This window comes from Alligator sinensis, unplaced genomic scaffold, assembly GCF_000455745.1.
Source record: "Alligator sinensis unplaced genomic scaffold, ASM45574v1 scaffold386_1, whole genome shotgun sequence".
Classification (NCBI taxonomy): Eukaryota; Metazoa; Chordata; order Crocodylia; family Alligatoridae; genus Alligator; species Alligator sinensis.
This window is the reverse complement of record NW_005841996.1, coordinates 1312438-1339109: the sequence shown is the minus strand read 5'-3', so window position 1 is coordinate 1339109 and position 26672 is coordinate 1312438. Positions and strand designations below refer to the sequence as shown.

The 26672-nt window shown below is 43.9% G+C and overlaps 1 protein-coding gene across 1 annotated transcript in view; it reads right to left on the bottom strand.

Annotated features, from left to right (window-relative positions):
* The window catches only part of ELP2 (elongator acetyltransferase complex subunit 2), a 127156-nt gene extending 117086 nt beyond the window's left edge, over window positions 1–10070 (bottom strand). Inside the window, exon 1 of the mRNA XM_006021510.3 lies at window positions 10026–10070. Coding sequence (XP_006021572.1) covers window positions 10026–10070 — 45 coding nt within the window. The remainder of the gene's footprint in view (window positions 1–10025) is intronic.
* Between the last annotated feature and the right edge of the window lie 16602 nt (window positions 10071–26672).

The following is a 26672-nucleotide window of genomic DNA, read 5'->3' as shown; positions in this document are numbered from 1 at the left end:
CCACAGGAGAGGCCCAAGAGGCTGCGGGCTTGCTGGCCAGTAGAGTGCAGGGAAACAAGCCCCAGGACCCTTCGGGTGAGAGCAAGGTAAGTGTGTCCCCGGGAAAAGGAGGGGCGGTATGAGAGTGTCAAGTAACCAGTTTGAAGGATGGGACAGAAGGACCATCACTGTACCAAGCCTGGACCCCGAACTCCCAGTGAGCGAGGACCGGATCCTGACCAAGGGATCTTCCCAGTGACCCCTCGGACAGTGTTGATCGGGAACACCTGACTTTGCTGGAACAACTTGGCACACACCTGGCATAGAGGGACTGCCGATAAATTGCCAACCCCATGTGGGAACTCTTTGTTATTCTATCTGTTGTTATTATTCACTATTAGCTCTTTATTACTATACTATCTGTTTGTCACATTAACCTTTCTGTTAACTGTTGTATGCTAAGCTATAAGTAAATTTGCCTTTACTTCACTCCCAACTTGCCTCCTCGATCCTGAACCCAGCAGCCTAACGGCTGATACAGTCACAGCGCCTAGCCGGCCTGTGACAAAATTGGCGTCACGAACAGAATTGAGGATGGAGAGTTTGGAGGGGAAGAATGGTACAGAGGGGTGGACCCCGCTGATTGCTTTGATAGAAGAGGTTACAGGTACTAGGAATGCGGGGTGGGATAAGGAGAGGTTGAGACCTGTCTGGAGCAATCCCGCCACAGTACCCTGTCAGTGGGCTGCGTTCGCTGCCGTGTAAAAGGGTAGACCCAAGAAAGAATGCTTGTCTTGGCTGCTGGCAACTTGCTTGAGACTGGGGGCGGAGGAGGCCACTCAGTTTTATCAGGAGAACCAATCCCTAAAACAGCTTTGATCAGCAAGGTTTAGTGGAGGACTCCACCAACACAGAACATGGCCTTTTCCCACTACCTCCATCCCAGGACAGGAACGTGGGGGGCTGCAGAGGGAAGCCACAGCCCCTATGCCTCCCTGTCTCCCAGCTTCATGCTCCTGCCACTGCATTCCCCTTCTGGCACTGGCAGGGCCTTACCTGTTCCTGGGCAGTACAGCACTGTGGGCAGTAGAGATAGGGAGGGTAGAAAATCCATTCACAGAGCAAGAGTCAAGTAGAGCTGGGAGTGGTGCATCCTGGAATGCTGGAAGACTGCAAATTGCTCATTTTAACTCTGTGGAGCAGACTGAAGTTACCCTAACATGAGCTGGGCAGCATGGTCCAGAGCATGAACAACTGGTGCCCCTGAGACTTGGGGGGCACAAATTGTGGGCAGCAGCATTGGCAATGAGGTGGTGAGTGGCGACCGCCTGCAGAAGCTGGCAGTGGCAGCAGGGGAGGAGGGGTGTTGCAAGCAGCGACTGCCGCAGAAGCCGGCAGCAGTGGTGGCAACCACCCGCAGAAGCCGGCAGCGGCGGGGGAGGGGTGGGAAGGGGGTGGCAATCAGCGCCCACCTGCAGAAGTTGGCAGCGGCAGCAGCCAATCTCAGGAGGGGCACGTTCCCCTCTCCCCCACCACCCCCGCCCTCCCTACAAGTCACCTATGGCCCAGAGCTAACCCTCACCTAAAGTGGTGCAACTTTGAGATGCTCATAGAGCACTTAGGACAAATTAACAAGCTTTAATATGTGGATACTTGCATTTAAGTGCCCTTAGTATGGTTTAAATATAACATGGGTTTAAACACATATCAAAATGTATCAGAATAGAAACAGACAGACTTCACTAACTGAAATGACATTTAGTTTTGTGGAGGTTCTAGCACTGTTAGGTGGTGGGGAAGAAGTGAACGCACTGGTTACAGGCTGTAGTTTAATGCATTTAGGAGTCATAGGAAGGAAAGCCATAGAGTGGTAGAAGGCAGGGCAGGGTGGCACCCTAACTTAAGGTGGTTTCAGTGGACATCTGTACAGTGAAGTTCCCCACTCCCACCTATCCACTATTTCTCTTGTGTGTGTTGGACTTCATAAGCAAAGATGTAAATTCTTTTGTTTAAAAGGACCCTTGGCTACTATTGTTTTTGACTGTCAGTTTTCATTATCTGACTTAAAATGAAGATATTTAGAACCTCATGGGGAATGACATTGTGTGTTTCAGTACCCAAAGTGTTTTAGTTCAGCTGGTTATGACAGATTTGTATTAGCTAGTAGAATTTTATTCTTAATGAGAAAAAACTCTCATAAGTCTTTAGCAAAAACATTTTGTATCCCAAGTCTTAAGTGAATTCAGAGTCATTAAACTATGGCAAAATATTAGGAAAGAAAAGCAGAAAGCCTTGTGGTAGCCAATATGAGGATCTCTGCACAGTATGTATTTATAGATTTTTCTGTAATCCAAAATATAAAATTCTACACTCTAAAAACTGTGGAATAACCCTCATGGTGGGAATAAGCTTTAAGGAAAGATGAAATAGAAATTAGCACGTGTATTTTGCAGTCAACTCGATTTTGACTGATTTACTTGAAGTTTACTACTGTATGTAACTAGCTATAAATAATCAATAGCCACTATATAATCTTTGATAAATTTAATGGCTGTTGTATTTGAAAAAAAAAATTAACACTGTTTTATTTTTTTATACGCTAAAAAGCAAGATAAATTTATAAGCAGTTTAAATACAAGGTTAGGGTGAGATTATCCTCACAGTTGAACAAAAGCAAACCTAGATTTATTCCATCTTCAGATGAATTAATTCATATTTATTCTTGTGAATCTGTTATCAGAACCTGACCTGAGTTTTGCTAGTAAGAAACAGCAATTTGAGTATACCATCAGTATTAATCATCTCCTCTTGCAATAGTGCATCAGATGCATTATAGCTCACATACTGTATGTATAACACGGTCAGTTTCTGTGTCTCAGCATACAGTTAAAAAAGATTTTCACATCCCCATTTTCAAATGGACTTTTTTCTTTTGATGCAAAACAAGTGTTAATTTTGTCATATCCTAAAGAAGATGTTTGTATATTAGAAGATGCTACCTGAACAAAAATACATCCAAAATTATCTCCAAAACAGAATCCTATCCTTACTTTTTGGATCTCTCTTAAGAGTATCTTTCCATTATCTCTCTTATTCTTCATCACATGCCTGAAGACAATTTCTGTTTCTTATTCTATTTGTGAATTAGCTTCTTCCTAAAATGAGATGTTCGGTCTCTTTCCATGGTATAAATTAAGAATAGATGGGATGTATTCTAGCAAGGCATTTATGAAACTGATAGAGTGTGTTGAAGGGCTAATGGTTTAACATTCCTTCTGGGGATAAAAAATCTAAAGCTAACTTCTTAGACACGCTCTGCCATACCTATTGCCAAGGGGTAACTCCATCAAAGTCTTTTCAGACAGTTAAGGAAGTTCATCTTATTATACCTTTGCAAAAGATCTGACTTAAGGGTTTTTTGTTTGTTTGTTTGTTTTCTGTCGTAGCTTAAGTAACTATTATTCCCTATATTAATATTTCCACTTACTGTGGAAATAACCCTAATCATTCTTCTGCAAATTAGACCATTGGAGGCAATATGGTAATACAAGTAAAAGTGATGGAAGAAGCTTTAATAGGTATCAGTTAGACTAACGGTTTTTATGCAGTCTCACATTGGTTTACTGTTCCCTGCAGCTGTAAACATCAGCTCAGTGTTTTCATGAATAACACTTCAGGCCAGATTCTATTCCACTTATTAGGCATGTAAGCAGCCTTAAGCACCTAAGTGTGATTCTATATCACCATATTCCAGTCCCTACAAGACTGGTAATACAAAAGGTGGGTGAGCCCTCATACTTGTTGCTCAAGGGTCAGGTGACTGTGTGTTACAAAATGAGATGCATTCATGGAGTTTGAGGGACTTGAACAGAGTGTAATAGAATCATACTTGTGACAAAGGGATGTCCCAAGACTGGGCACAAAGCTGGCCTGCCTGCTTGTCTAGGGCAGTCTGCCCTCTCTCACCTGCCATGATCTGATGTATAAAGAAAGATGTAATAATGCATGAGGCTGCCCATTTTATGCCCTGATGCCAAGGGTGTTACACGGCTCCAACCTCCTTTATACCCATGCCTCACAGATGGCATCCAAAATCTAATGTCACGCCCCCAGCTTCTTTGCCAAGTTGCCCTCGGCCTTTGGCTCCACTTGGCCTCAGGTGTCCTCAGACATACATTGCATGCCCTCTCACTGAGGCCCAACTCAACTCAACCTCTGGCCCACCATAGCCTCCGGTATCCTCAGACATGCACTGCACACCCTCTCACTGGGGACTCAACTTATCAATCCTTGCCTCCTCCCTGGGGCTTACACTCTAAAGCCATTGGGGCTGGCCTATGTACAGTCTTTCAGGCCACACAGGCCCTACTCTATGCACCCCTAGACAGCCCTTCAAGTCACACAGACCCTACTCTGTGCCCTCATAAACACCCCTTCAGGCTGCCCCTGCAAACCCTACTCTGTGCGGCCTGCTACCCACTCTGCACTCACTGAGGCTAATGTTCTTCCCCCTTGCTGGGCCACTACTCGATCCCACTTCACTGGGGCCATGGGTCTTACACCCCATGGGGCTCAGGTGTCCATAGACAAGCCTGGACCCTTAACCTGTCTCTACTCCAAAGTTACCTACCAGGTTGTGGGGGCTGAGGCTATAAGGCACCACATACTCACCGTTCACTAGGGAGGCAACCAGCATTCCCTCTAAGCTGCGTGGCATGCACAGCTGCACAAGTGCACCTGGCAACATGGCATGAGCATGCCTGCACAACCACCTACACTGCACAGCTTAAAGGGAATGCTGGAGGCAGTTGGTGTGGCATTTCCTGGGGACCATCCCACCACAAGCCCCACCACACCATCCTTCCCTAGCAGGGTGTAGTTTTACTCCATGCCCCACAACCAGGCGCCTGCTGCCATCCCCATAGTTCCTGCCCTGTACCTCCAAGATGTTAAGTGATCAGCAGCTCCAGCTGGGCAATGTTCCCCCTCCAGCTGCTTGCAGCAAAACTGCTGGCCCTACTGCTCAGGGCCTGCTTTTATATCAGGCAGCTGGTCCCACTCCCAATCAGGTGGCCTCCTGATGACAATGTGACTCCTGATTGGGAGTGCAGACACCTGCAAGCTGCTCTGCTGCCTGTTCTGCCCCTTAAAGTGGCAGGCACCAAAGGTGCCCTGCCTCAACGTAGAACAAAAACTCCAAATCCATATGTGCCCCTAAACAGAGGTGCCTTTTCTAAGGTGCTAAAGCAACCACGTGTGTGTCCACTGAAGTTAGTGATCTTCTCCCAGTCTGCTTTTTTGCACCCCAAAAGCCACAAATTCTGACTTCCTTCCCCACAACTTTTTTGTGTTGCTTTCTCTCACAGAAAGCTCTGTTTTCTTCTGGGTATCATTTACTAAGCCTGAAATGATCCCAGGTCACATAGCCTCCTTCCCATCCTTCTGATCTTGACTCCAATCACAACTTTTCTCACAGTCCCTCAAAGAAAACTCTGAATCCTCATCAACAATATAAAATTATTTCTGATTTTTTTAGTCAAGGGATTAATATTCTGTTTACCATAGCTTCACAACATATCCTACTCCATATATTCAAACTCCCCATGCCCTGCTCTCCTTCTTTGTGTATTGTTCAGTTCCTTCCTCCCCTCCTCTTTACCAAGAGATTGTAAACAGAGAGTAATCTTTGTCATAGATAAGGAAGGCTGCAAGGGACTTCAAGGCTGCCTATACATGTGCTCATTCACTTTCTAATTAGAACACATTAGAGCAGACTCTCTGAGGTCTAACATCACCTCACCATCGTGTGTATTAACCCCCCCCATGTGTTTTAAAATGGCTGCAAAGGTGCATTATCTAAACCTTGCTAAATGAGGATTAGATAAAGCATCCCATGGCCATTTTTAAACACTCAGGGGCTTAATAGACATGAGGAAGAGACATTTTAATTAGAGCAGCTGTTAAGGAACTGTTTTAATTAACAACCCCCACCCCCAACACATGTATAGGCAACCCAATAGATGACCTAGTCCAACCTGGGATCAAACCTTCAATCTTAGTATAAATGCAGAACTCTCCAATCAACTGAGCTGAACAGCTCGTCAATCTGTAGAGGTCTACAGTTACATGTAATTAATAAAAAAAAATCTTTATTGATACTGCAGATAGGTTTGGGGTTTGTTTTTTTCCTCCCCAGGCAATTAGCACCAAGCAATTGTCACCTTTTATCTTGGGGCCTACATACATGCCTACACAAAGACAAGCAGAGCATGGAAATTTTTATATTATATCTTTTATTTTTATTATTTTCTAAGTCATTAAGCATCCTGTCAGTTTACATAAAAGTCTAAGGCCCTGGGCACACATTACACTTCAGATGTAATTAACCAGTAAATCACATCGCACACATTACACTTCAGATGTAATTAACCAGGAGATCACATCTCCCCCAGCCACACATTAATGCAATTAATGGCATGATAAAAGAAAAAGGAGTAAGAGCCACAAAGTTATTACACAAAATGTGTGATAGCTTTGTGGTTGATTCCTATCATACCATTAATTGAACATTTGGCCAGGCCGACTGGGGCTCCCAGCCTTCAGAGTTCATGGCAGCCTTTGATTCCCATGTGCTCCCAAGGCTGGGAGACATGATTAGCTGTCACTCACAGGTGCAGGGAGGCATCAGAGTCCTTGACTCAAATTTTGCCCCCTAGCTGGGAGCAGCAGTAGCATATCAGGGATCCCATCCTTCAGGGTGCAGCTGGGATGAAGGGCTCCACTTTCCCCCCTTTCCCCTTGCATCTGGGAGTTCAGATCAGCTGATCTGGGCTCCTAGCCATGGGGCACACCATGTGCTCCCACAGCTGGGAGCTTGGATCAGCCACGGGAATGCATGGTACACGTCCACAAATGGGAGCCCTATCAGCTGGTCAAAGCTCTTAGGTGCAGGAGCTTTCTACTTGTCAGTGCAGGATCCCAAGCTCCTCCTACACCAGCAATATGGCATGATAGGACCTGATGCTTGATCCCACAATCACACCTCCTGCCATGCATGTGTGGCATGACAGAGAGATTGTGAGGATTGTGTATCTGATCCCATTCTACATTTAGTTGGACAACTGCTAGGGGCCTAACTGAAATATGTAACTAACATTTGTTCCGCATCATCAGGAACTTGAAAATGCTTCAAATAGAACTATGAATCCATTACATTGGGCACCTGTAGACATGCCGGGAGGCTGCTCTGACGTGCTGTAATTAGTGTGCTCCAGCCAGCCTCCACATCTTGTATATCGGTATACCTGTGATTCAAAATAGTGGCGGGGGTACTTTAACTAAAGTTCATCAAACAAGCTTTAGTTAAAGCACCCCTGCTGCCATTGTGAAGCACAGGGATGCTGATACACGAGACACTGTGGGTGCTTTAATTAAAGCACCCCCACCCCCACTGGCGATGGGTAGGGGGTGCACATGCACCCCCTGAGAGCGCAGGTGCACCCCCTGTCAGACCACGTTCCCTGTTTAGGTGACAGGCAGGGGGGCAGGCTGAAGCGCCAGTGCCCCCTTGTGGGCGCCAGCTGGGGAACAGGGCTGCCAGCAAAAGCAGCCGCTTTTTGGTGAGTGAGATCAGCCACGGGGGGGATCCCCTGCCCTGGTCAGTGAGATCAGCTGCCAGGGGACCCCCTCTCCCCAGTCGCTGACTGGTGTCAGGGGGGCACATCCCCCCCCCCCAACTCCAGAGGTAGCAGTCACCCATGAAACCCCCACCCCCGGAGCACGTGTAAAAACACCCCATTGTAACCTGTTTAATTTTACTCGTATCAAATTTTTATTTTTAGATACTGGTATGGCTTCATCTCTCTTTCTGGTCTCTCTTCGTGCATATTTTCCAATTTTAGGCCTCCTATCTTTACCTATCTGGGGATAGAATTTTGCAAGTCTCCTGTTTTGATACCAGAACCTACATATAATACTGTGTGTGTCAACTGCTTTTCACCTTATTAATCTGCTTGACTTGCCACCTGCAGTGTTTTCCTTTATGACTCTGTGACAATTAGTAGTTAATGACCAAAAGCTTTCTTTTTCCAAGTCAAAAGTCTTTTTACTTAGTGGTAAGAGTACAGCTTTACAACATAAAAGATATGTGTGTATATATATATATCTTAGCTAACATCCTATTGTCTCATGTTTGTGATGTAGGCAGATCTTGCTTCTCATAATAACCCCAGAAGGTTTGTTTGTCTCAGGGCCTTGTCATCACAAAATCACTTGCAACAGTTGCAAATCATTGGAATGTAGTGACCTGTTAAATTTAGGTGTTAGGAGATTACCCTCACCTAAAAGGGAACAATTTAGCAGCATGACAAGGGCACTTAACATATTCTAAACTGCTTGAACTTGGGTCTTCTTCAAAATGGTGGTAGGGGCACTTTATCTAAAAATAGAAGGGGCCTTTATACACATGCTCAGGGTGGCGGTGGGTGATTTTATTAGACTGGCTCTGAGAGCTTTAGCTAAAGCACCCCTTCTGCCATTTTGAAGCATGGGGATGCTGATACACGAGACGCTCTGGGCACGTTAATTAGAGCAACTGTTGGAGCCAGTCTAATTAAAGCACCCCCTTTTCCCCCAGCATTCCCTCTAAGATGTGGCGTGCATGGCCGCACAGTCGTGCTCATGCTGCTCTGCCAGGGTGCCTGCGCAGCCGTGCACACCACACAGCTTAGAGGGAATGCTGCCCCCCACAATTCCCAGGTGCCAGCTCCACTTCTCCTTGAGCCACACAGATTGCAGTTTGAGATTGCTTTCAAATAAATCTATTGCTCTGAAAAGGAAAGAGAAGATGAAACACAGAAAAGCAAAAGTCAGAATGAATAACAAGTATTACATCTTAATCATAAATTCTATTAACCTGTTAAATAACCTTCCAAGGAAAAATAAAAAGAATGACCATAGTTGGAGTCATTTAAATCATGAAAATCATTAAATATATTGCAGGGGAAAAAAATCTTATAGTGGAATGGATATACTCACTTGATGGGACTTTTCCATGTCTGATGTCTGTGAAAGGGTAATTAGGTTTGAGCACAATATAGATTCAAAAGCATGCCACTGGTGTTTCTCTGCTTTTCTTATTTGGTTTGAATTAGCGTATATTCCCATATATAGCCATATATGATCTTAATATGTTGTTTCTGAATAAAAATTATATGTATAACCGACAAAGGTAGTATTAAGGTTCTAAATCACATTCATGATTCTTTGGTATAGTTACTATTAACTTCAGGTAGAAACATGGCTCTTTCAACTGAATTGAATTTATACATATAGATCTAGCAAACAGTCCCTTGGATTTACCATTGATTGCAGGCCATATTGTTTCACTGCTTGTAAGAAATCTGCAAATGTGAATTAAGAACAGATGCAAGTGCTCTAGTATGAAGAATGCTATTAGAAAATCTAGATTTAAATTCTAACTGTCCTGCCCAGGATTTCTATCTGGGAGATTTGAAGTTTAAACAAACAAACAAAACGATATTTCTGTGGAACTCAGAATCTGAAAATAGCATTTTGCGGTTATTAGCATGTAAATTAGGAGTCTGTTTTACAAGTAACATTTTTAACTTTGGCAGTACATAAAGTATACGTGACACCATCTTACATTATATCAACTGCTTGACTCAAAAGCAAATTGACAGCAAATTTGATTTGTTTCATCTGCTGTGGTGAATACCTGGAAAAGTAGAACAGCTTCAAGTTAGGCATTTTTTTTACCTACTGTTAATATTCATTATTAAAATAGGGTTTTTTTAACAGAGTTCTCTGGCATTTCTTTCTCTTTGCATATGAAAAGCTAAGGTGTGCTTGCCATAAAAACAATCCAAATCAGGGACTGAGGCAGCCTAAAAAGTTGCTTGGGAAGCCCGGTCTTTCCATTCTACCATTGCTCTCCATTGCCTGTTATCATCCCCAGCTACTGCTTCTATTCCACACAGGCTTAGAAGCAGGAGGAAGCAACATCAGTGAGCCAGCACAACACTCACCCCCACAGCTTGGAGGAGGAACAAGAAGATCAGTGTTCTGAGCATTGACACGCTGAACAGAATCACATCCAGGGCTTATATTTCAGTCTGAGAAGACTGTCAAGTGCCACCATTCCCCTTTCTATAAAAATGTCAATGGAGGTTGCGCAAGGTTACTTGAAGCAGATTTAGAAATGAAAGCATCTTAAATTTCAAAGCTTGAACTCTTTGCTGCTCAGACATACTGGCTCTTCAGCCAAACATCCAAAGTTTGTGTACTTTTGGTACCTTATATCTGACCACCACTCAGCCATTAGCCCACACTCCCCTCCTGCAGTCAGGAACAGAATCCAGGATTCCTGACCTCCAGAAACACACTAGTGTTCACCAAAGACATTTTAAAGTGCTAATGTATATTTCTTCTTACATAAGAGAAGATGCTCAGACCAGAGAAAATTAGAAAAAAAAGTCCGGAATGTTTCAGAAGCAAGTATTATTTCTTCATTCTTATGAAATCCATTGTACAATGGATTTCATACCTGGGTTTAAAAGGTAAGACAGTATTGTATATGGTAAGCAAGTTGTGCATTGCAACTCTGATCTGGTTCCAAAAGAAACTGGGCTCCTTTCATGGAGAGATGATGATTGTAAACATTTGAAGTAGTGTGTTAATAAAGGCATTGATAGAACCTCATTATAAAAGCTGTCTAGTTATGGTAGCAGCTAACAACAGCCTCAGGCTAAAATAGGTTGATGGAGCTACCTTATTATATTTCATGAGAGCAATGTGTGTTGAGAACATGTTTTAATTTAATATAGACAGCCTGGCATGGCAATTTCATTTTCTCATTTTTTGTAAAACCATTAGCAGAACTTTTCTACTCTTTCTGGTTGATTTTATTAAAAAGCTCGAACCACCTGGAGAGTGCTACTTTTGGATTCCCACTGATAGCCCCAGCCAACAGTCAGACTGCAGCAAGCATGAATGTGCCCTTGAACCTGCTCAGTGACGCCAGGAACCAAGCCATGGCCACCCGAGGCAGAACAGGGCAGCTCTGTGTCCTGGGGGGCAGCTCCACACAGGCTAGTAGCTACTGGCTGCCACAATGGCTATCTTTATACCCCCAAAAAGGCAGTGTGCAGGACTGCTGTCCTAACTGGACCCCCTGAGTTACATTATAGGTAGTCACCAGGAAGCTCTCACTAGACCCAAGGCTACAAGCTCTATAAGGCTGAGAGCCCTGGTGCCACCCACAAATGAGGCAGCACGTCATCTAAGACTAGATCATTTTGGGATCCCTGAGCCTGCGTTCTGAACTTTAACAGTTTCTTTTTGGGTGGATTCCATGTCTTCCTGTCATGGTCCTTTTCCTTTTTTCCCTAATTTCCTTCTCTCCCTGCACCATCTCTTCTGACACCACAATAAGTATCAGGGACCCCAACACAAGGCCCACCCAAAACTATTTAGCCCGAAGGCTCTGACTGGCAGCCTTACCTCAGCCAATGAACCAACTGGTCACGGTTTGGACATCCTGATTGGCTGCTGGGGGAGCAGCCTCCCCACTTAGTCCTGCCTGTGGCAGTAGACTGCAGGACAGTCAATAGGACTGCTGTGATAAGCCTGTGCTTGCTGGTTTTCTGGCCTTGCTTGGCTCTGTTTCTGGCTTTTTACATTTTGAAAATCCCCTGTGAATCTAGTAATCCAGTCTGACTTGGTCTGTAACTTGGACTTTGCCTCTGGATTTCCTCCTTGGGTCTAGACCTTAGATTCTAGCTCCTGTTCTTCCTGAGTGGCCTAAATACTAGGCTAGACTACCTAGAACCCAATCCTTACAGTAATAATATCCAGGGCTCTACTTCTTGCTATCCAGGGTAGCAAGCAGGAACTCAGTAGCTGAATTTTCTTTCTCCATTTCTTTTTACATGTAACTTCCAATGCAAGTGTCAATAAAAGTAAAACACCTTTTTATTAACATTTTAAAAGAACCCATTTGATTACTTTATCCCAAGTAGTGTTTTGCTCAGCTTATATGTGTTGAGCCAAAACAGCTAGTCATGGCTCCTTAATAAGCTCCAATGACTTTTAACTGAATGAGAATAACCACATAAGAGGATTGTATTAGTTCATATAGAGGATAAAAGCTAAGTCTTTCTGACTCCTAAGCCAGGAGAAGGTTCTGTTACATATGGTGCTGTCTCTAACTGCTCTCCCAATTTGGGGTAGAAATTACAATAACCAGCAGCTGTTGTGTGAGTGTAGTACTGATTACACACTTTTTAACATGGCTCTGTACTTCACTGTGGGTTTCTGTCCTCCCCCTGTTGATGGTATGCCATAAAAACTGAAGAGCTCTCCCTGTATGTTAAATTCTTATTGCGCCTCAAGCCTCAGTGGTTTTTGCTGGTTATGCTGATAACAGCAGATAGAGCATTGCTGCAAAATTAAGGCTTTGTCTTGCTTGTAGCTTGCTATGCTAAAATATATTAGGGGAAAAACAGAGAACTATGGGAGGGAATGTATTCTATCAAAGACAAAGCAAAACAGTCTGCCAATCTATATCAGTCTGTAAGGTTGGAATTCCATTCCTGCAGAGCATCCTGGGATGCTGGAGGAATGAAAATAAGACATTTTATTGACCCAGAGCATGCATATAATATCCCAGAATGGCCTGGGTGAAACAAATCAAAGATAAACCTCAGCTGGAGTGGCATAACTGAAACATTTACAAGGTACTTATGCTGATTTAGCACTTCTTAACCAAAGACTGCTCTCATTTTAAAGGCCTTTATCATGTTTTTAAGGTAACGTGCCAAAGCCCATAACAGGCACAGATCAGTTCTATCACTGTATCTAATGGGAGAAAGAAGTGAGTCCATTCTCCCAAAAGGTGAAAAAAATCTCTCTCTACTTAGGGGCATCGTTGGGGACATTGTCAACTGAAGTTGTCTTTTGAAAAAAAATCTGTTCTTTGTGGTTGTGTTTATGAATAAAATCTTAGGCCCAGATCCTACTCTGCCTTTTAGGGTGTATGTAGACAAAATGGGGGCCCTAAATTGAAGCGGTGGGTTTTAAAAAAACACCACTTCAGTTTAGGAACAATTAAACTCCCGTGTCATGCACACACCCCGCTGACTTACCTACCTCTCTGGTGGGGAAGGGAGGGCGAGCTGCTGGCAGGCAGAACAGTCCCTGGGCTGCAGGGGGGGAGGGGGAAGGGGGGCTGGTGCTTTCCCTGCCCCCAGGTGGCACCCGCACACAGGCACCTGGCTTGGGCAGTCCCGGGGGGTACCGCAGCCACAGAGGGAAGCACCGGGCCCCCACACAGCTCAGGCAGGCAGGCAGGCTCCAAGGGGGAAAAAAAAAGATCAGGCTCACCGCTTTTCTTGGGCAGAGCTGCTCTCCCAGGATGCTGCCAGCATGCCTGCAGGGCTTCCTGAAGAGCCGTGGACCTGCGCAAAGCGCAGTGCTTCGCTCCATGGCTGTAAGGGCAGCAAACTAAAACAAACTAAAAATCTTCAGAGGAGTTTTAGTTTGCTGCGCCCCAAGTCATTTAAGGTGCATTACGCTGCCAAATTTCCTACAGTGGCTGGAATTAATGTGCAATACGCCACCAAGGCATGCAAACACCGACACCATTAATGCGGTGCAAAAGCATTTCGCCCGCTTTAAAGTGTCATGCACACACGCCCTTCATTTCATCTACACATGGCCTTAGATGCTTAATACAGGCAGTCCTTGGACTTATGACACAATTAGTTCCTGAAAACTGCATCATAAGTTGAAACATTATAACTCAGAACCGATTTTCCCCTAGGAAACAACATTATAAATGGGGGATTGGTTACTGAACCAAGGCCCGATACCCTATTTTCACCAAAAATAACCCAGAATTTTGTACTTAATCAATTATAGATGAGTAATATAGCTACATTAATGTATTTATATTGTAAATAGCACTCATATTGATTTGGAAGGACTTTTTTTGAGGTGACTTTGCTAGACTTTTTGAAGGGCTTTTGGCTGGAGTCTTCTCAGGAGTCTTGGCTGCAGGTTTTTCTGGAGTTTTGTCTGCTTTCTTAAAGAAAGTGTGCAAGGACGGTTGGTCAGATGTTCTCCAGGGAGATGGGCGATGCGGTGAACTTATTCACTGGCATGGCATCATGTCAGAACAAGCGTTGTAAAGTCAAAACTGGCATCAGAAAGTTGAAAGAGGGTGTCAATTTATAAATGTTGTAAGTGCGAAACACTGTAACTCGAAAGGTTGTAAGTCGAGGACTGCCTGTAGTGGATTTTAAGCACCTAAGCAAGACTGTATTCCACCTTGCTCAAGGGCTTGAAAAACAATTAAGGTAAAAGGTAGGTGTGTCCTCCTCCTACTAGCTGCTTTTTGTGAGTCAGTTGTAAGGGTCAGATACAGTATGTTACAAAAGTAGGCTTATTGATATGGTTTTTTTAGAGACTTGAGCATAGTCGATTAGGATCGCACTCAGGCATGTAAGCAGATGTACAGGGGTCATCAAAGTCTGGCCCATGGGTCAGATTAGGCCTCTGGTGGACTCCATTTCCCTGCAGCCCTGGCTCCCAGGCAGTCTCCATACAGACCCCAGGACTGCAGGGGCATGACAGCGTAGGGCTGCAAAACCAGAGCTCTGCCCCGGCTGGCCTGGCTCCGCACTGTCATGGGTCTGTGCTGTCACACCCCTGCACTCATGGAGATCAGCCAGGAGCTGGGGCTGCTGGGAAATAGGGTCTGGCTGCTGATTTTTTTTCCCTTAGAAATACTCCTATTGATTTAAAACACTTTATTCACCTTGGGACCACTCAAATGTACAAGTAGAAAAGTTTCCTTAAGACAAATCTGTTTTTAGTGAGTGCCGAATCTGACTCTTTTGGCCAGATCATCTGCTGTGGCAAATGGGTGTAGATTCACTGATTTAAGGTAGCTGTGGCCACCTACATAAGATGAGGATCAGAATACCTGCATTTATAAAGCTGAAACTATTTTGAATTAAATGGACCTGACAAAGGATCCAGTTAAGAACTCTGTATTAGGAATCACTTCACACCATATGTGCCCACAGCCTCTTCAGGACATTTCTGGAGAGTTCATGCTCAGAATCATGCTGTGACAGAGATTAGTCACTGCACAATAAACCCACCCTGCTGCTATCACATTTGCATACCCATTATTAAATGTTTCACAGGGTATTTTGAGAAAAATAGTCAGAGCAGCTGTAGCTACTCTTCCAGCCCTTAGGCTAAGGCAGTGAAGCAGATGTCCAGGAACTCTTCATGTTTTCATGCTGTCAGGAGAAAGCCATCTCTGTGCTCCTTTGCAAAGTCCATTTGGTCAATGATTGCACAGGGATATTTAAAATGTTACTACTAATACTTAATCCTTTTTTTAGAGCTCTTATGCTACAAGTTTATTTTTTTCACTAACAGCCTAGTAGTAGTTAACATTGGGTGCATTATAGCAGATCTTGCTTATAAAATTCTGCTACCATTAAAATTCACTTTTTTTCCTGTTAAATGGTATTTGTTACTCAATAAGGAGAAATGGGGAAAGATCATAATTTGCCCCTCTCTAATAGCAACTGAGGCCAAGTTGTGACATTCAGCTCACAATCTACTACAAGTATTTCAAAGGCTTAGGGTTCCAGACCCATTGGTTTGATTTGGACAAACCTTTGTTTAGAAATCCTCCCTATCTAAAAGCAGTGAGGGCTGGTTGACAGACAATTCCTGAATCCTTACAGAAGTTTCAGTTCCAAAACTGATGTAAAAGTACAACCCCCTAATGTGGACATGTTTATACTGATATAAAGGTGCTCTTACAATAAAAGTTTATCCCTAAATTTGGAGCAATACAGGTCTGGAAGTGTAAAGGCTGTGGGCAGGCATGGAAAGCATTTTGCATTCTGTCCTTGTTGTCCATCCAGTGAAGTGATACAGCCTCATCTTCCTCCTCAGCCTGGCTACACACTAACCCCCAGGCTTTGGCTGTGCCCTTAGGACCTCAGCAGCAACCACAGCAGCAGCAGGAATAGCAGGGGCTGCAGTGTTGATCCTGCAAGGACAATAAATACACAAGGATTCTTGATTCAACATGGGTGAATTGGTAAGTGATGAAATCCCAAACAAGTTTTTCCAATCCATTTCCGTCTTATCTTGGAGTGGGGCTGGACCACATATTAACCTTCCACGAGCACCTGAAGAAGGTAGCTGTCAAGATGAAGATAAGGGTCAATTTGGTCTATAAATGGGCAAGCACAAGCTGGGGGGGATAAGCATCAGTAATACGGATATCACCACTAGCCCTTGCATACTCCGTAGCCGAGTCCTGTGCACCAGTATGGAGCAGATGCAGTCACACTCAACTCATTGACATCTAGCTAAACTCTGCAAGATGGTGCATCACTGGAACCCTCAAGTAAGCCACAACACCTTGACTTTCCATGCTATCGCACACTGCTCCTTCACCCATTCATCACAGGACAGCAACTCTACGGGAAGTCCAGCAAATTAAGGAAAACAAATGTCTCCCCATCCACCAGGACCTCAACAGTGCCCCTTACCATCGCCTAAAATCATGCAAGCCCATCTGGATCCATGCAGTTAATCTTCAACAATGTGACTTCAACCCTGATGAAGCTTGGAAAGTGTAATGGAGTTCACAGGAAGTCCCAAATAAGCATCTTGTGATAGACCCAACGCAAAAGATCCCTGGCTTTGATCTCCTGCAATGCTCATGGGCAACTAAACCATATCCACCTGATCCACAAATACGAAGGAGTATCACAGCAATTCATCTGCTGCTCCTGATGCAACTGTTTAGCTCAACCACATAAATGTAACATTTTAGTTGCTGTTCTGTATCTACATCAGCCATATGAAAGAAGACAATGACTTAGGCTGCCATAAGACTCTCCCTAGATTTCCAGGGGTGAGTTGGTGGAAGTGGGAGCCTTGGTTGACCCGCAAGCCCCACTGCTCTTGACAATCTCCACTGTTTGTCAGGGCCCATAATGTTTGAGGATGTGACCCTCACATGATGCACCAAGAGCTGTACAGCCTATGCTCTCCTACTGCTCAAGAAGATGGTGTTACTTCAGTATAACCGTCTTATAGTGACACTAAAGAAAAGGAGGTTGCCTTTCAACTTCAAAGCAAGGCTACATTAAGTACCTCCCAAAGCTGTTTGATTACCTCATCCAGGGAGACTGGGAGATAATATAGACTCCTTCCTAGACAGACAAGCTTATCTGCCTCCCACTCAACACAGGATGTCCTCTTACACCCGTGATGCTCCCATATGCATATCCTCTACCAAGGTCTTCCCACTAAACCCAAGACATATGCTGCTGCAGGCCTGCTGCTGGCAGCGAAGCTTTAGGAACTCTCTTCCTGCTGCTTCAGTGCCATGATGTTTAAGCTACAGCTAGCCAGCTTTCATTGGGCCATTACAAATGTGACCACAGGGGAGGGATAAGTGAAAGGGAAGACCACAGGTTTTAACTGTCTTCTCTTAAAATTGTCCCTGTGCAGGACCATCTCCCATTACAGGCACCTCCAATGAGCAGGGGGAGGGGACAAGGGCCTCAGTTTTGTGCAAGAGCTATTCCATCCATATGGTTCTTTGAGATTTCTGTTATGTTTTGCATTTCTGAAATTATTTGTGTGTGCTGTTTGCAGCAGGAAACAATGACTTGGAGCAGGATGGGGTGGGGGGAGGGAAGATGCAGTTTATTTTTCAAGAAAGAGTGCATTTGCTTTTGCTAAAAGGAGTTTCTTGTTTCCATGCTTCCTTCCCAGAGAAATAAACACACAGATTTCCCAGGGTCCTTGGTCACAGGTGGAGGTAGGTGAGAATGAGGGAGGAGAGGGTATGTCCCCACAGCCAGTGGGAAGACACACAAGTGGGGCTGGGGTGAGTGATGGTGATAGAGAAGAGATTTTGCAGCTCTGTTCAAACTGCTAAGCCTAGGGACACCCAATAGAAGCTGATAAAACTGCAGATCGTTGGGTTTGGGGGATCTGGCTGGCCAGCCATCAGAGCAGAGCAGGGAAGAGTAGCATGACTCCAAAAGCCAAATGGGTCTGGTTTTTCCACTGTAGGGGTTGGTGCACAATAGAGACTGATAGAAAGGATAGGAGCATGACCTTCCACCAATTAGGAAAGGGGTAGTGAGAGCTGAATCACAACTGTCTTGGAACCCTAGAAGTGGGGAGAGTGACAGGCCATGCCAACCCCTGCATGGAATTCAGGTTCAAACATGCCTCAGACCCAGCTCAGAGCAGGTCCCCGGGTGTCTGTGGCCCTTTGAGAGCTGGAGTGCAGGAGCGAGGATGGGTGTCAGGGATACTGCCAGAGTGGGCTGCACTGCTACTCACCAACAGGTTCGGTGTCTGGCTGTGTAGGTGTGACCTCCAGGCAGCTGAGCGAGCCCTGGTTTTACAAACTCTGATGCAGAACTTCAATCATGCTGGATGTAATATAAACCAAAATGGGAGTTTTTGAGAAACTCATGCTAATGGGTTTTTCCCATAGACTCCTGTGAGGCTCCATCAGGGTAAGAGAGGACAGTTTTAGCTCAGCATTTCTACAGCTGCTGTATGCAAATTAAAATGGAGTTTTCTCTGGGCTAGCTTCAGAAGCTGCCTACATTTTCAAATATATTTTAATACAGTATCAATTATCAGTTTTTTTAAAGGGCATACCAGGCCCTGCATTTAGCATGCAACTGCTATTAGCAGTGTAATCTTGTCCCTCAATACCTATTTGATAATAAAGCAGTAGAAGATTTTGTAATGGTAGAGCCTGCTAGTTTATAAATCTTCTGCCAAGTCGATCCCTGGTGAACCTTTACAGTTCAATAGAGTAACACTAGAAATGAATTAAGCCCTCTGTTGCTGGGAACCACTGACATGTCTAAAAACCCTCCCGTGTGTTTGATTACAAATAAGCTCTGGTTTTATACATATATACTTGAACCAAATTAAGGAAAAAATGTACTCAGGAGAAAGCAGTGAAAGGGAAAAACACAGGGAGTTCACAGATGGGGCTGAGAAAGAGCTGTTTCCCTCATTTTACTTCACTGTCGCTTCCTGGCTGGATAGCATTTTTGTTATTGGAGCAGACATATTTATTTGGACAAAGGGTGACTAAGCAGGGGTGATTTATTCACATTAACAGAGAGTCACTACTAATGACTCATTAGCATATGATCAGAGAGAGAGTTTTGTTACCCTAGGGGCTTGTGAACATGGCTGAACAAATTAATAGAAGAAGGAGACAAACAAAGATGAGTTTGCCTTGGAGAATTGGTTCTATGGAAGTAAGCTAGATAAGAAGGTAAAATAAATAGTTATTAAGACTCTCAAATTACTAGCAGATATTCCTATTCAAGGAATGAGCATATTAAGAATGCTGAAATTGCTGTGTCCTTGAGGTCATATTAAATCTGAGACTATATTTCAAATCAAGGGAAAGGGGCCTTTCACATGGCATACAGTGCAGTCTTTATCTCTTAATAGTCCAGATGCGTCAGACCTGGTCATTCATACATTTGACAGATTATATTTTGTAAAGAGACCACTTAATTGCGTAAAAAAGCAAGTGTCTACTCACAGCATCATGGGCTGGAAATTGCTGCTTCATTTAATTGCATCACAGACAGAGTGTGGAATATTTCCTAATAAATAAACAGGGAGCTATGGAGGTGTAGAGCATGGCTCCATTCCATAGTTCCCTGGGTAACCTACGTGCACCACTTTAATATACCCCTGCTCTTAAATTAGAGGTGTGATGCAATGTTTTACATAACCAGACTTCTGCCTCTCCCCATCTCCTTATCCAACATCTGTAATAATACCCAAACTCAGGCATTCCCAGCAAAACTTGTAGGTCTGGAAATTTTTAGGATAGGTTTGGTCTTTTATTCCCACTTCTCTACCTTTGGTGTGATAATTACTATTGTGTTACTGAAAAATTCACTTCCTTAATACTTCTCCATGCTTCTTTCCCATCAAAACTAAGACTATCTAAAACTGCAGTGGTGATGAGAGAACACTAATGTCAACACACCACTAATGGCACTACTAATTAATAGAAAGCTCCCCCACACACACACACCACCACCACTCCTGAAAAATCCAGGGTTCTTTAAACAAGAGAGATCCTCCTATCCATGGGTAGGAGTAGGACTCAGCTGCTCTACTTTCCCCCTGGATATTTTACTCAATGCTGCAGAAAGTAAGCTGCACCCTCCCAGGGTAGGGAGTGCAGGACATTTGCAGCAAATACTTCATTAGTTGTTGGCTTCAGCTTCTAGCCACCTCTCAGCCTTTCTCCTCCACTACAGCTGCCTGAGCAGCCTGGTGGCAGATCTCCAAAACCTTCAGCAGAAGCCTTTTTGCACAGCAAGGAGTGAAAGATGAAATTTCATCCTTATTTTTCTTTTCAGAAGAATGGAAACAATTCTGGGGATTTAGGGGAGCACTCCTATGGGTAAAGAAAGTTTGAACAATTTTCACACAGTTGCCATAAGTGCTGAGAAGATCTTCTGAAATCTCCCAAATGGCCACTGCTTCAGGGAGCTGCTCTGGGAACTGAGATAGGTGCCTAAAGGGCAATACAACTGCAACAGCCATCTTTGCTCACTCTTTGGTATTGCACTGAGCTGGTCTTAGCTTGCTACAGAATCTGGACATAAATTATTTCCTAATAAAGTAAGTTTCTTGTTTAAGGAACTGCAATAGTTATATATAGGTGTTATGCAACTACAAGTGGAAGAAAGACAATGTGTCAGTTACTCTGAAGATGTATTTAACACTCTCAACAAAGTTAAGAACTTCCAGAATCTTGGCTTCATATACCCCATTTGTACCCATGTGGATGAGAAGCAGTAGCATGTTTTAGGGTGGACCAGAGCATAAGCAGTTAGTCCAAATGGAGTGGAAGCTGAAGTCAAGCCCAAGGTATCAGTCAGAGTCCAGGATAGCAAGCCAAGGGTTCGGAGGAGGCTGTGGTTGGGGCATAATATTGGTCAAGCCAAGAGGTCCAAGACAGGAACAGAAGCAATCCAGAACATGAGGAAACAGGAATGGATAAGAGGCAGGAACAGGCAGAAGGGTCTTGGACAGGAATTCAGAGTCAGAGGTCACAAGCTAAAATTACAGAGCCATGATCAAGTCAGGAGTAACATCTGAAGCTAGTTTAGAGGGGTTCTGAGCAGACCATGATTACAGCAAGGCAGTCCATTGCTCAGCCAGCTTGGTGCTCTCTGTTCTGGGCTTCGAAAGCCTAAACAGGCAGGACCCTCCTCCTGTAGCACTTGGGGATGACTCAGCCTAGATTCTGATTACTTCCATCTGGGGTCTAGGACTGGATCAGCCCCAGCTTGGCCTAGACTCATTACAGCATTTGCCTGGTACATGATGAGTACAACATTTATCACACTTAGGTCCATGTTCTAGTCCACCTATTTGCTGTCTAAGTAGATTTAGACACCCAAAGGTGATTTCATTCCACCCAGTTCAAGTCCCTGAAAATCCATTGATGCATCTCCTTTTATTAAACACTGTCATCAGACCCTTCAGGTTTTGAATCATGAAAGCACTGAGGAGGAGGAGGAGGAGGAGGACTCACTCATGTTTTGCATTGCTTTTTCAGAAACTCAAGCCAGGTGGAATAGCATTGTACTTGGGAACCTAAGTCCACTTATGTTCCCAATAGTTGAAACAGAATCTGGCCCTTAAACTTTTCTAATCATAACATCAGTAATCTGAGAGTGGAGGTGAGCCATGAATAATTTAAAGCAATGCTTATACTTGGAGAGCCCTGTTACACATATCCATGTCCTCCAGAAAGCCTATTAGATCTGTCTTTTTCTATAAGAAATAATATGACATGAAAAGAGTTAGAAAGAGAAAAAATAGTTTCTCTAATGTAAGGGGAAAATCCAAATCTTAAAAGAATGCTCTTGGAAACTTATGTGGAAATTCTTAACTCATTTCCCCTTTTCATGTCCCTAACCAGCTGAAATAAGGAGATTGCCATTTATCATTACCTTGTCGATTGTAGATGTGCATTAAGTTGTGGGGAAATATGCTGTAGTCACATGGAGCTATACTATCTGTAATGTTGTGTAAGATCTTCACTGATGAGCTAGAAGATGTGGAAAGTAACGCCTTCATAAAATATACAGGTGATGCCAAAGTGGAAGGAATTTGAAACACTATAACACAAAAAAATATAAGGCAGAAGGTAGGGCAGGGTAGCACCTTTAGAGACTAACTGGTTGAGAGAGATATGAGCTTTTTCAGGCAATAACCTCCCATACCATGCTCCCAGGGTACTTATGTACTTAGAGTCCCCCCACGTATTTTGGTTCTCAGTACAGCTTGAATTTAGAATTTGATATTTCAATATTTCAAAATTTGTTTTCATCCTGAATTGATGGGAAAAAAAATCAAAATAGTGAAAGTTTTGGTTGAACAGAAGATTTCACTTTGGAAACATTTCATTTTGTCTGGGTCTGACATTAATTTTGTCCCTTTGAACTACCTCATGAAAAATGTAGCTCAAGTAGCACTGAAGTCATCAGTGGCATAATGTCTAGTTGGGAGGAGGTATCAAGTAGGGTTCTCCAGGAGTCTGTCCTGGGTCTGATATTGTTTAACACATCATTAATGATTTGAATAATGGAATTATGTACATGTTTAGCACATTGGCAGATGACACCAAATTGGGTGGACTTGTAGACACGCTGGAGGGCAGGGCCAGGATCCAGAAAGACCTTAATAGACTGGAGAAATGGTCTGCAGTCCATCAGATGAAATTCAACAAGGACAAGTGCAAAGTCCTGCACTTGGGATGGAATAATTGTATGCACAAATACAGACTGGGGAATGACTGGCTAGGCTTCAGTACTGTAGAGAAGGAGCTGGGGGGGTTACATTGGACCATAAGCTAAATATGAGACAACAATGTGCTTTTGTTGCAAAAAAAGCCAACAGCATCTCGGGTTGTATTATCAGGAGTATTGCCTGCACATTGAGAGAAGTGATTCTTTCCCTGATTATTCAGCATGGGCCTCACCTGGAGTATTGTGTCCAGTTTGGGGCCCCACACTTCAAGAAAGATATGGAAATAATCCAAGGGAGAGCAACAAAAATAATTTGATGCCTGAGAAGCAAAAATTATGAGGGAAGGCTGAAAGAACTAGGGTTATTTAGCCTGCAAAAGAAAAGACTGAAAGTACTGGATAAAAGTCTTCAAATACCTGAAGAGCAATTACAGAGTGGATGAAGATGGGCTTGGAACAAGCTACCTAGAGAAGTTGTGGCATCTCCATACTTGGAAGTTTTCAACAGCAGGTTAGACAGACACTGAGCTGGTATGATTTATTTGGGGAAAATCCTGCCTTGAGCAAAGGACTGGACTAGATGATCTCATGAGGTCCCTCCTATCCCTACTTTCCTCATGTCCATATTGTCTTCTGTGTGCTGAGATTACAGCCAGATTTCATATCCCAAACAGCATTGCCATTAGGGATGCAGACAGAAGTTACATTTGTCATTCAATCAGCCCCTTGAAAGCACTCTAAAGCTGTGTGTTTATAGAAGTGCATGGCGGCAGAGCGCTGGTGCTTTAGAAGTGTCCAATCACGTGACAATCTGAACCCTCATGACATGAGGGTTCAGATTAAGGCACTCCAAAGCAGAGTGCCTTCATTAACTTCTGTGAGCACACACCAGGGGCACAGTTGGGCTGATACCACTGAGCCCCACCCCGGTGCTGTCTTCAGAATAGGAAAGGGAGACGGAAGGAGAGGGAGTTCTGTCTGGGATTTGCCCAGCCTGTGCTGGAGGCTGGGGTAGGTGGATTGGAGTCAGCCTGAGATGGGGGTGAATTGGAGCCTCCCTATCTCAGGGGGACTCCAATCTACCTACCCCAGCCTCCAGCACAGGCTGAGCAAACCCCAAACCAAGCTCCCTCCCCTCCCTTTCCTACCTCACATTCTGAAGACAGCACCAGAGGTGGGGAGAGAGGCAGCAAACACAGCTACTCCAAACTGGAGCTCTATCCCCTAACACCCTGGACCCAACAAGTAATGTCTATTGGATCGGGGGGGAATGTCGTAACTCAGGAGTTATAGCAGGGAGTTGCATGTCTGTCAGTGCCCTAGATGACTCCCATGACACGCCATTTTGGTTCAGAGAGAAGACTGCTTGTTTTGGTTTGATAAACCAAAACATTTCAATTTAAGCTGGTCTGACTCAGAATATTTGCCAATAAAACTGGAAAAGTGTAAAATCACTGTATTTTCTATTTTAAAAAGTGATTGAAAATTTGTAACCAGGTCCAGTTATCACTGGTAGCATGATGCTTCTTAGCTATACTTTCTATTAGTATTATTTATAGTGACTTTAAAGTCACTGCATAATAATACTATAATAAAGACACGTTTAATTTTCCTTCATTTTATTAATGTCTTTAGTAAAGAGCATGAAATGTCATGATCATTTTGTACAGAAACAGAAAAAAAAAATCAATCCATTTCAAAATGTTTTTATCAAATAAAATAGCCTTTGTACAAATATGGTGGAAATGCACACTTACATGCACATCCTACTAATTTAAATTATTGTCATAGGTTTGTCACACAGCAGCAACCAACAGCAGTTTAAATTTATACTATGCTTAACTTTGATCATGAAGCTTATCATTTTATGTTCATATGAAATTACAATGCACTTTATAATGATAATTTACAGTGAGAGAAAAATTTACAAGGCGGTTTTATGGCCTAAGTCAAAAACTTTACAGAAATGAATTCTGGGGACCATATATTGTGAAAACATTCACTTGATAAATTTTAGTGATCAGTCTACATATTGTATATGATAGAGTCAGCAGGGTAAAATATAGTTCATGATAAAAAAGAACAAGCTTCATTGCAGGAACGACATTTTCTTTTTCCTTCTGCAAGAAGTGACAAGCAAAGGATTACTGAGATTTGAAGTGACTACCACCAATGGTAACTGTTCATAGGAATAATAACAATCACAATTAATAATAGTGAATAATGTAATTGTTTTGTGTTTCTTTGCATTTATAAAAGAGACAAAGAATGCCTCTCCCAGGCTCTAAGTGTCTTTCATGTAATGCTGAAACCAGCAGCAGCTTTCACCATACATGGAAATAACAAGTTACATCCTACTTCACTTTATGCTTCTAAACAGCTTGCATGCAACTGCATCATTGCAGGTTTTGGCATTTATGCACTATTTGTGATTGAGTCTCCTACTTCCTGTTAAGTGCTCTAACTACCAGGCTCTGTTGCTACAGCTGGGAATGCGCTCCTCCATTTTACTTCTGGCAGGCAGAGCCACAAGGCAATTTTGTTCTGTCATAATGTGAAACAAAATCTCAAATACTGTGTAAGTCTCAAAAAAGCATAGTTAGATGGCTGCACATGTGCCACTTAGATGCACAAAATGGAATAGGATTGCTCCCAGCCAGTTGAACTACAGAGCAAAAGCACAGACTTTCTCAACTAGCTCTTTCTCCTGGGTGGAAAAATCTCCAGCAAGAGTCACCCTGGTGTTCTCAGCAATGGGGTAGCATGACATGGGGAGAAAAGCAAGAAAGTTGCTCCCTGGCTATTTGAGGATTCTCCATTTACCAGCATACCCCACACACCTTTTTTGCCAAAAATTAGCCCTGCAAAATTAGAGCGTGTGTCTTAAGCAGGGAAGCTGATTTTCTGCCCAGAAATAGAAGCATGAAGAGGCTACAAGATGGCTGTTGCTTCATTTTCTTCTCTTCCATCCAGCAACTACATGGAGAGAGGGGTGGCCTTCAGCAGGGGAAGATCCAAGGGGGATGCAGTAATGCAGTTGTGCTTAGCTTTGATTCTTACTTCACCCAAAATTAAAAAATCAACTGGCTAGCAGCAGCAGTGTCATTTCCATTCAGACAATGCTGAAGGAGTCAATTGACTTCATGGTTCACTATAATATACCTCAGGGGCCAGAAACATACAGCAGTCAGGCCAGATGCAGCCCACAGAGCCACTGGATCTTTGCCTGTACCTGTGCCTATACCGTATGCTGAGGCCAGGCAGCAAGGATCTGCGCTAGGGCTGGACAGCTGGAAGCTGCACCCACTCAGCTCCCTGCTATCTAGCTGTAGTATAGGCAAACTCTAGCCAGTGGGGAGCTGTGCTGCAGTTGGGAGACAGTGGGGGGGGATGGGGAGAAGTAGTGGCAGTGTGGGTGCAGCTTCCAGCTGCCCAGCCCTAGTGTAGCTCTCCTCTGACTGAAAGCTGTGCCTGTGCCACCATCAGGAAGTGAGGAACTGGGGGAACCAGCAGTGGGGGCATGGGCATAGTTACCCAGCTGCATGGCCCCACTGCAAGCATAGCCAAAGCCCCCTGCCCCAATGCACTGCCAAAGCTACCTAGAACAGGTGTCTCGGACGGCCAGGGCCGACTCGAGTTACGCTCGTACGTCAGGGCGGGCTGGTGAATGGAGAGGCAGACACAACTTATTGGTTGCAAAAAACTTTACTCACGCCGCTTGCAATCACGACGCAGGTGGTCCGGTCGTCGGAACAACCACACTAGTTGTTCCAGCTGGCGGGGCCCAAGCCAGTTAAT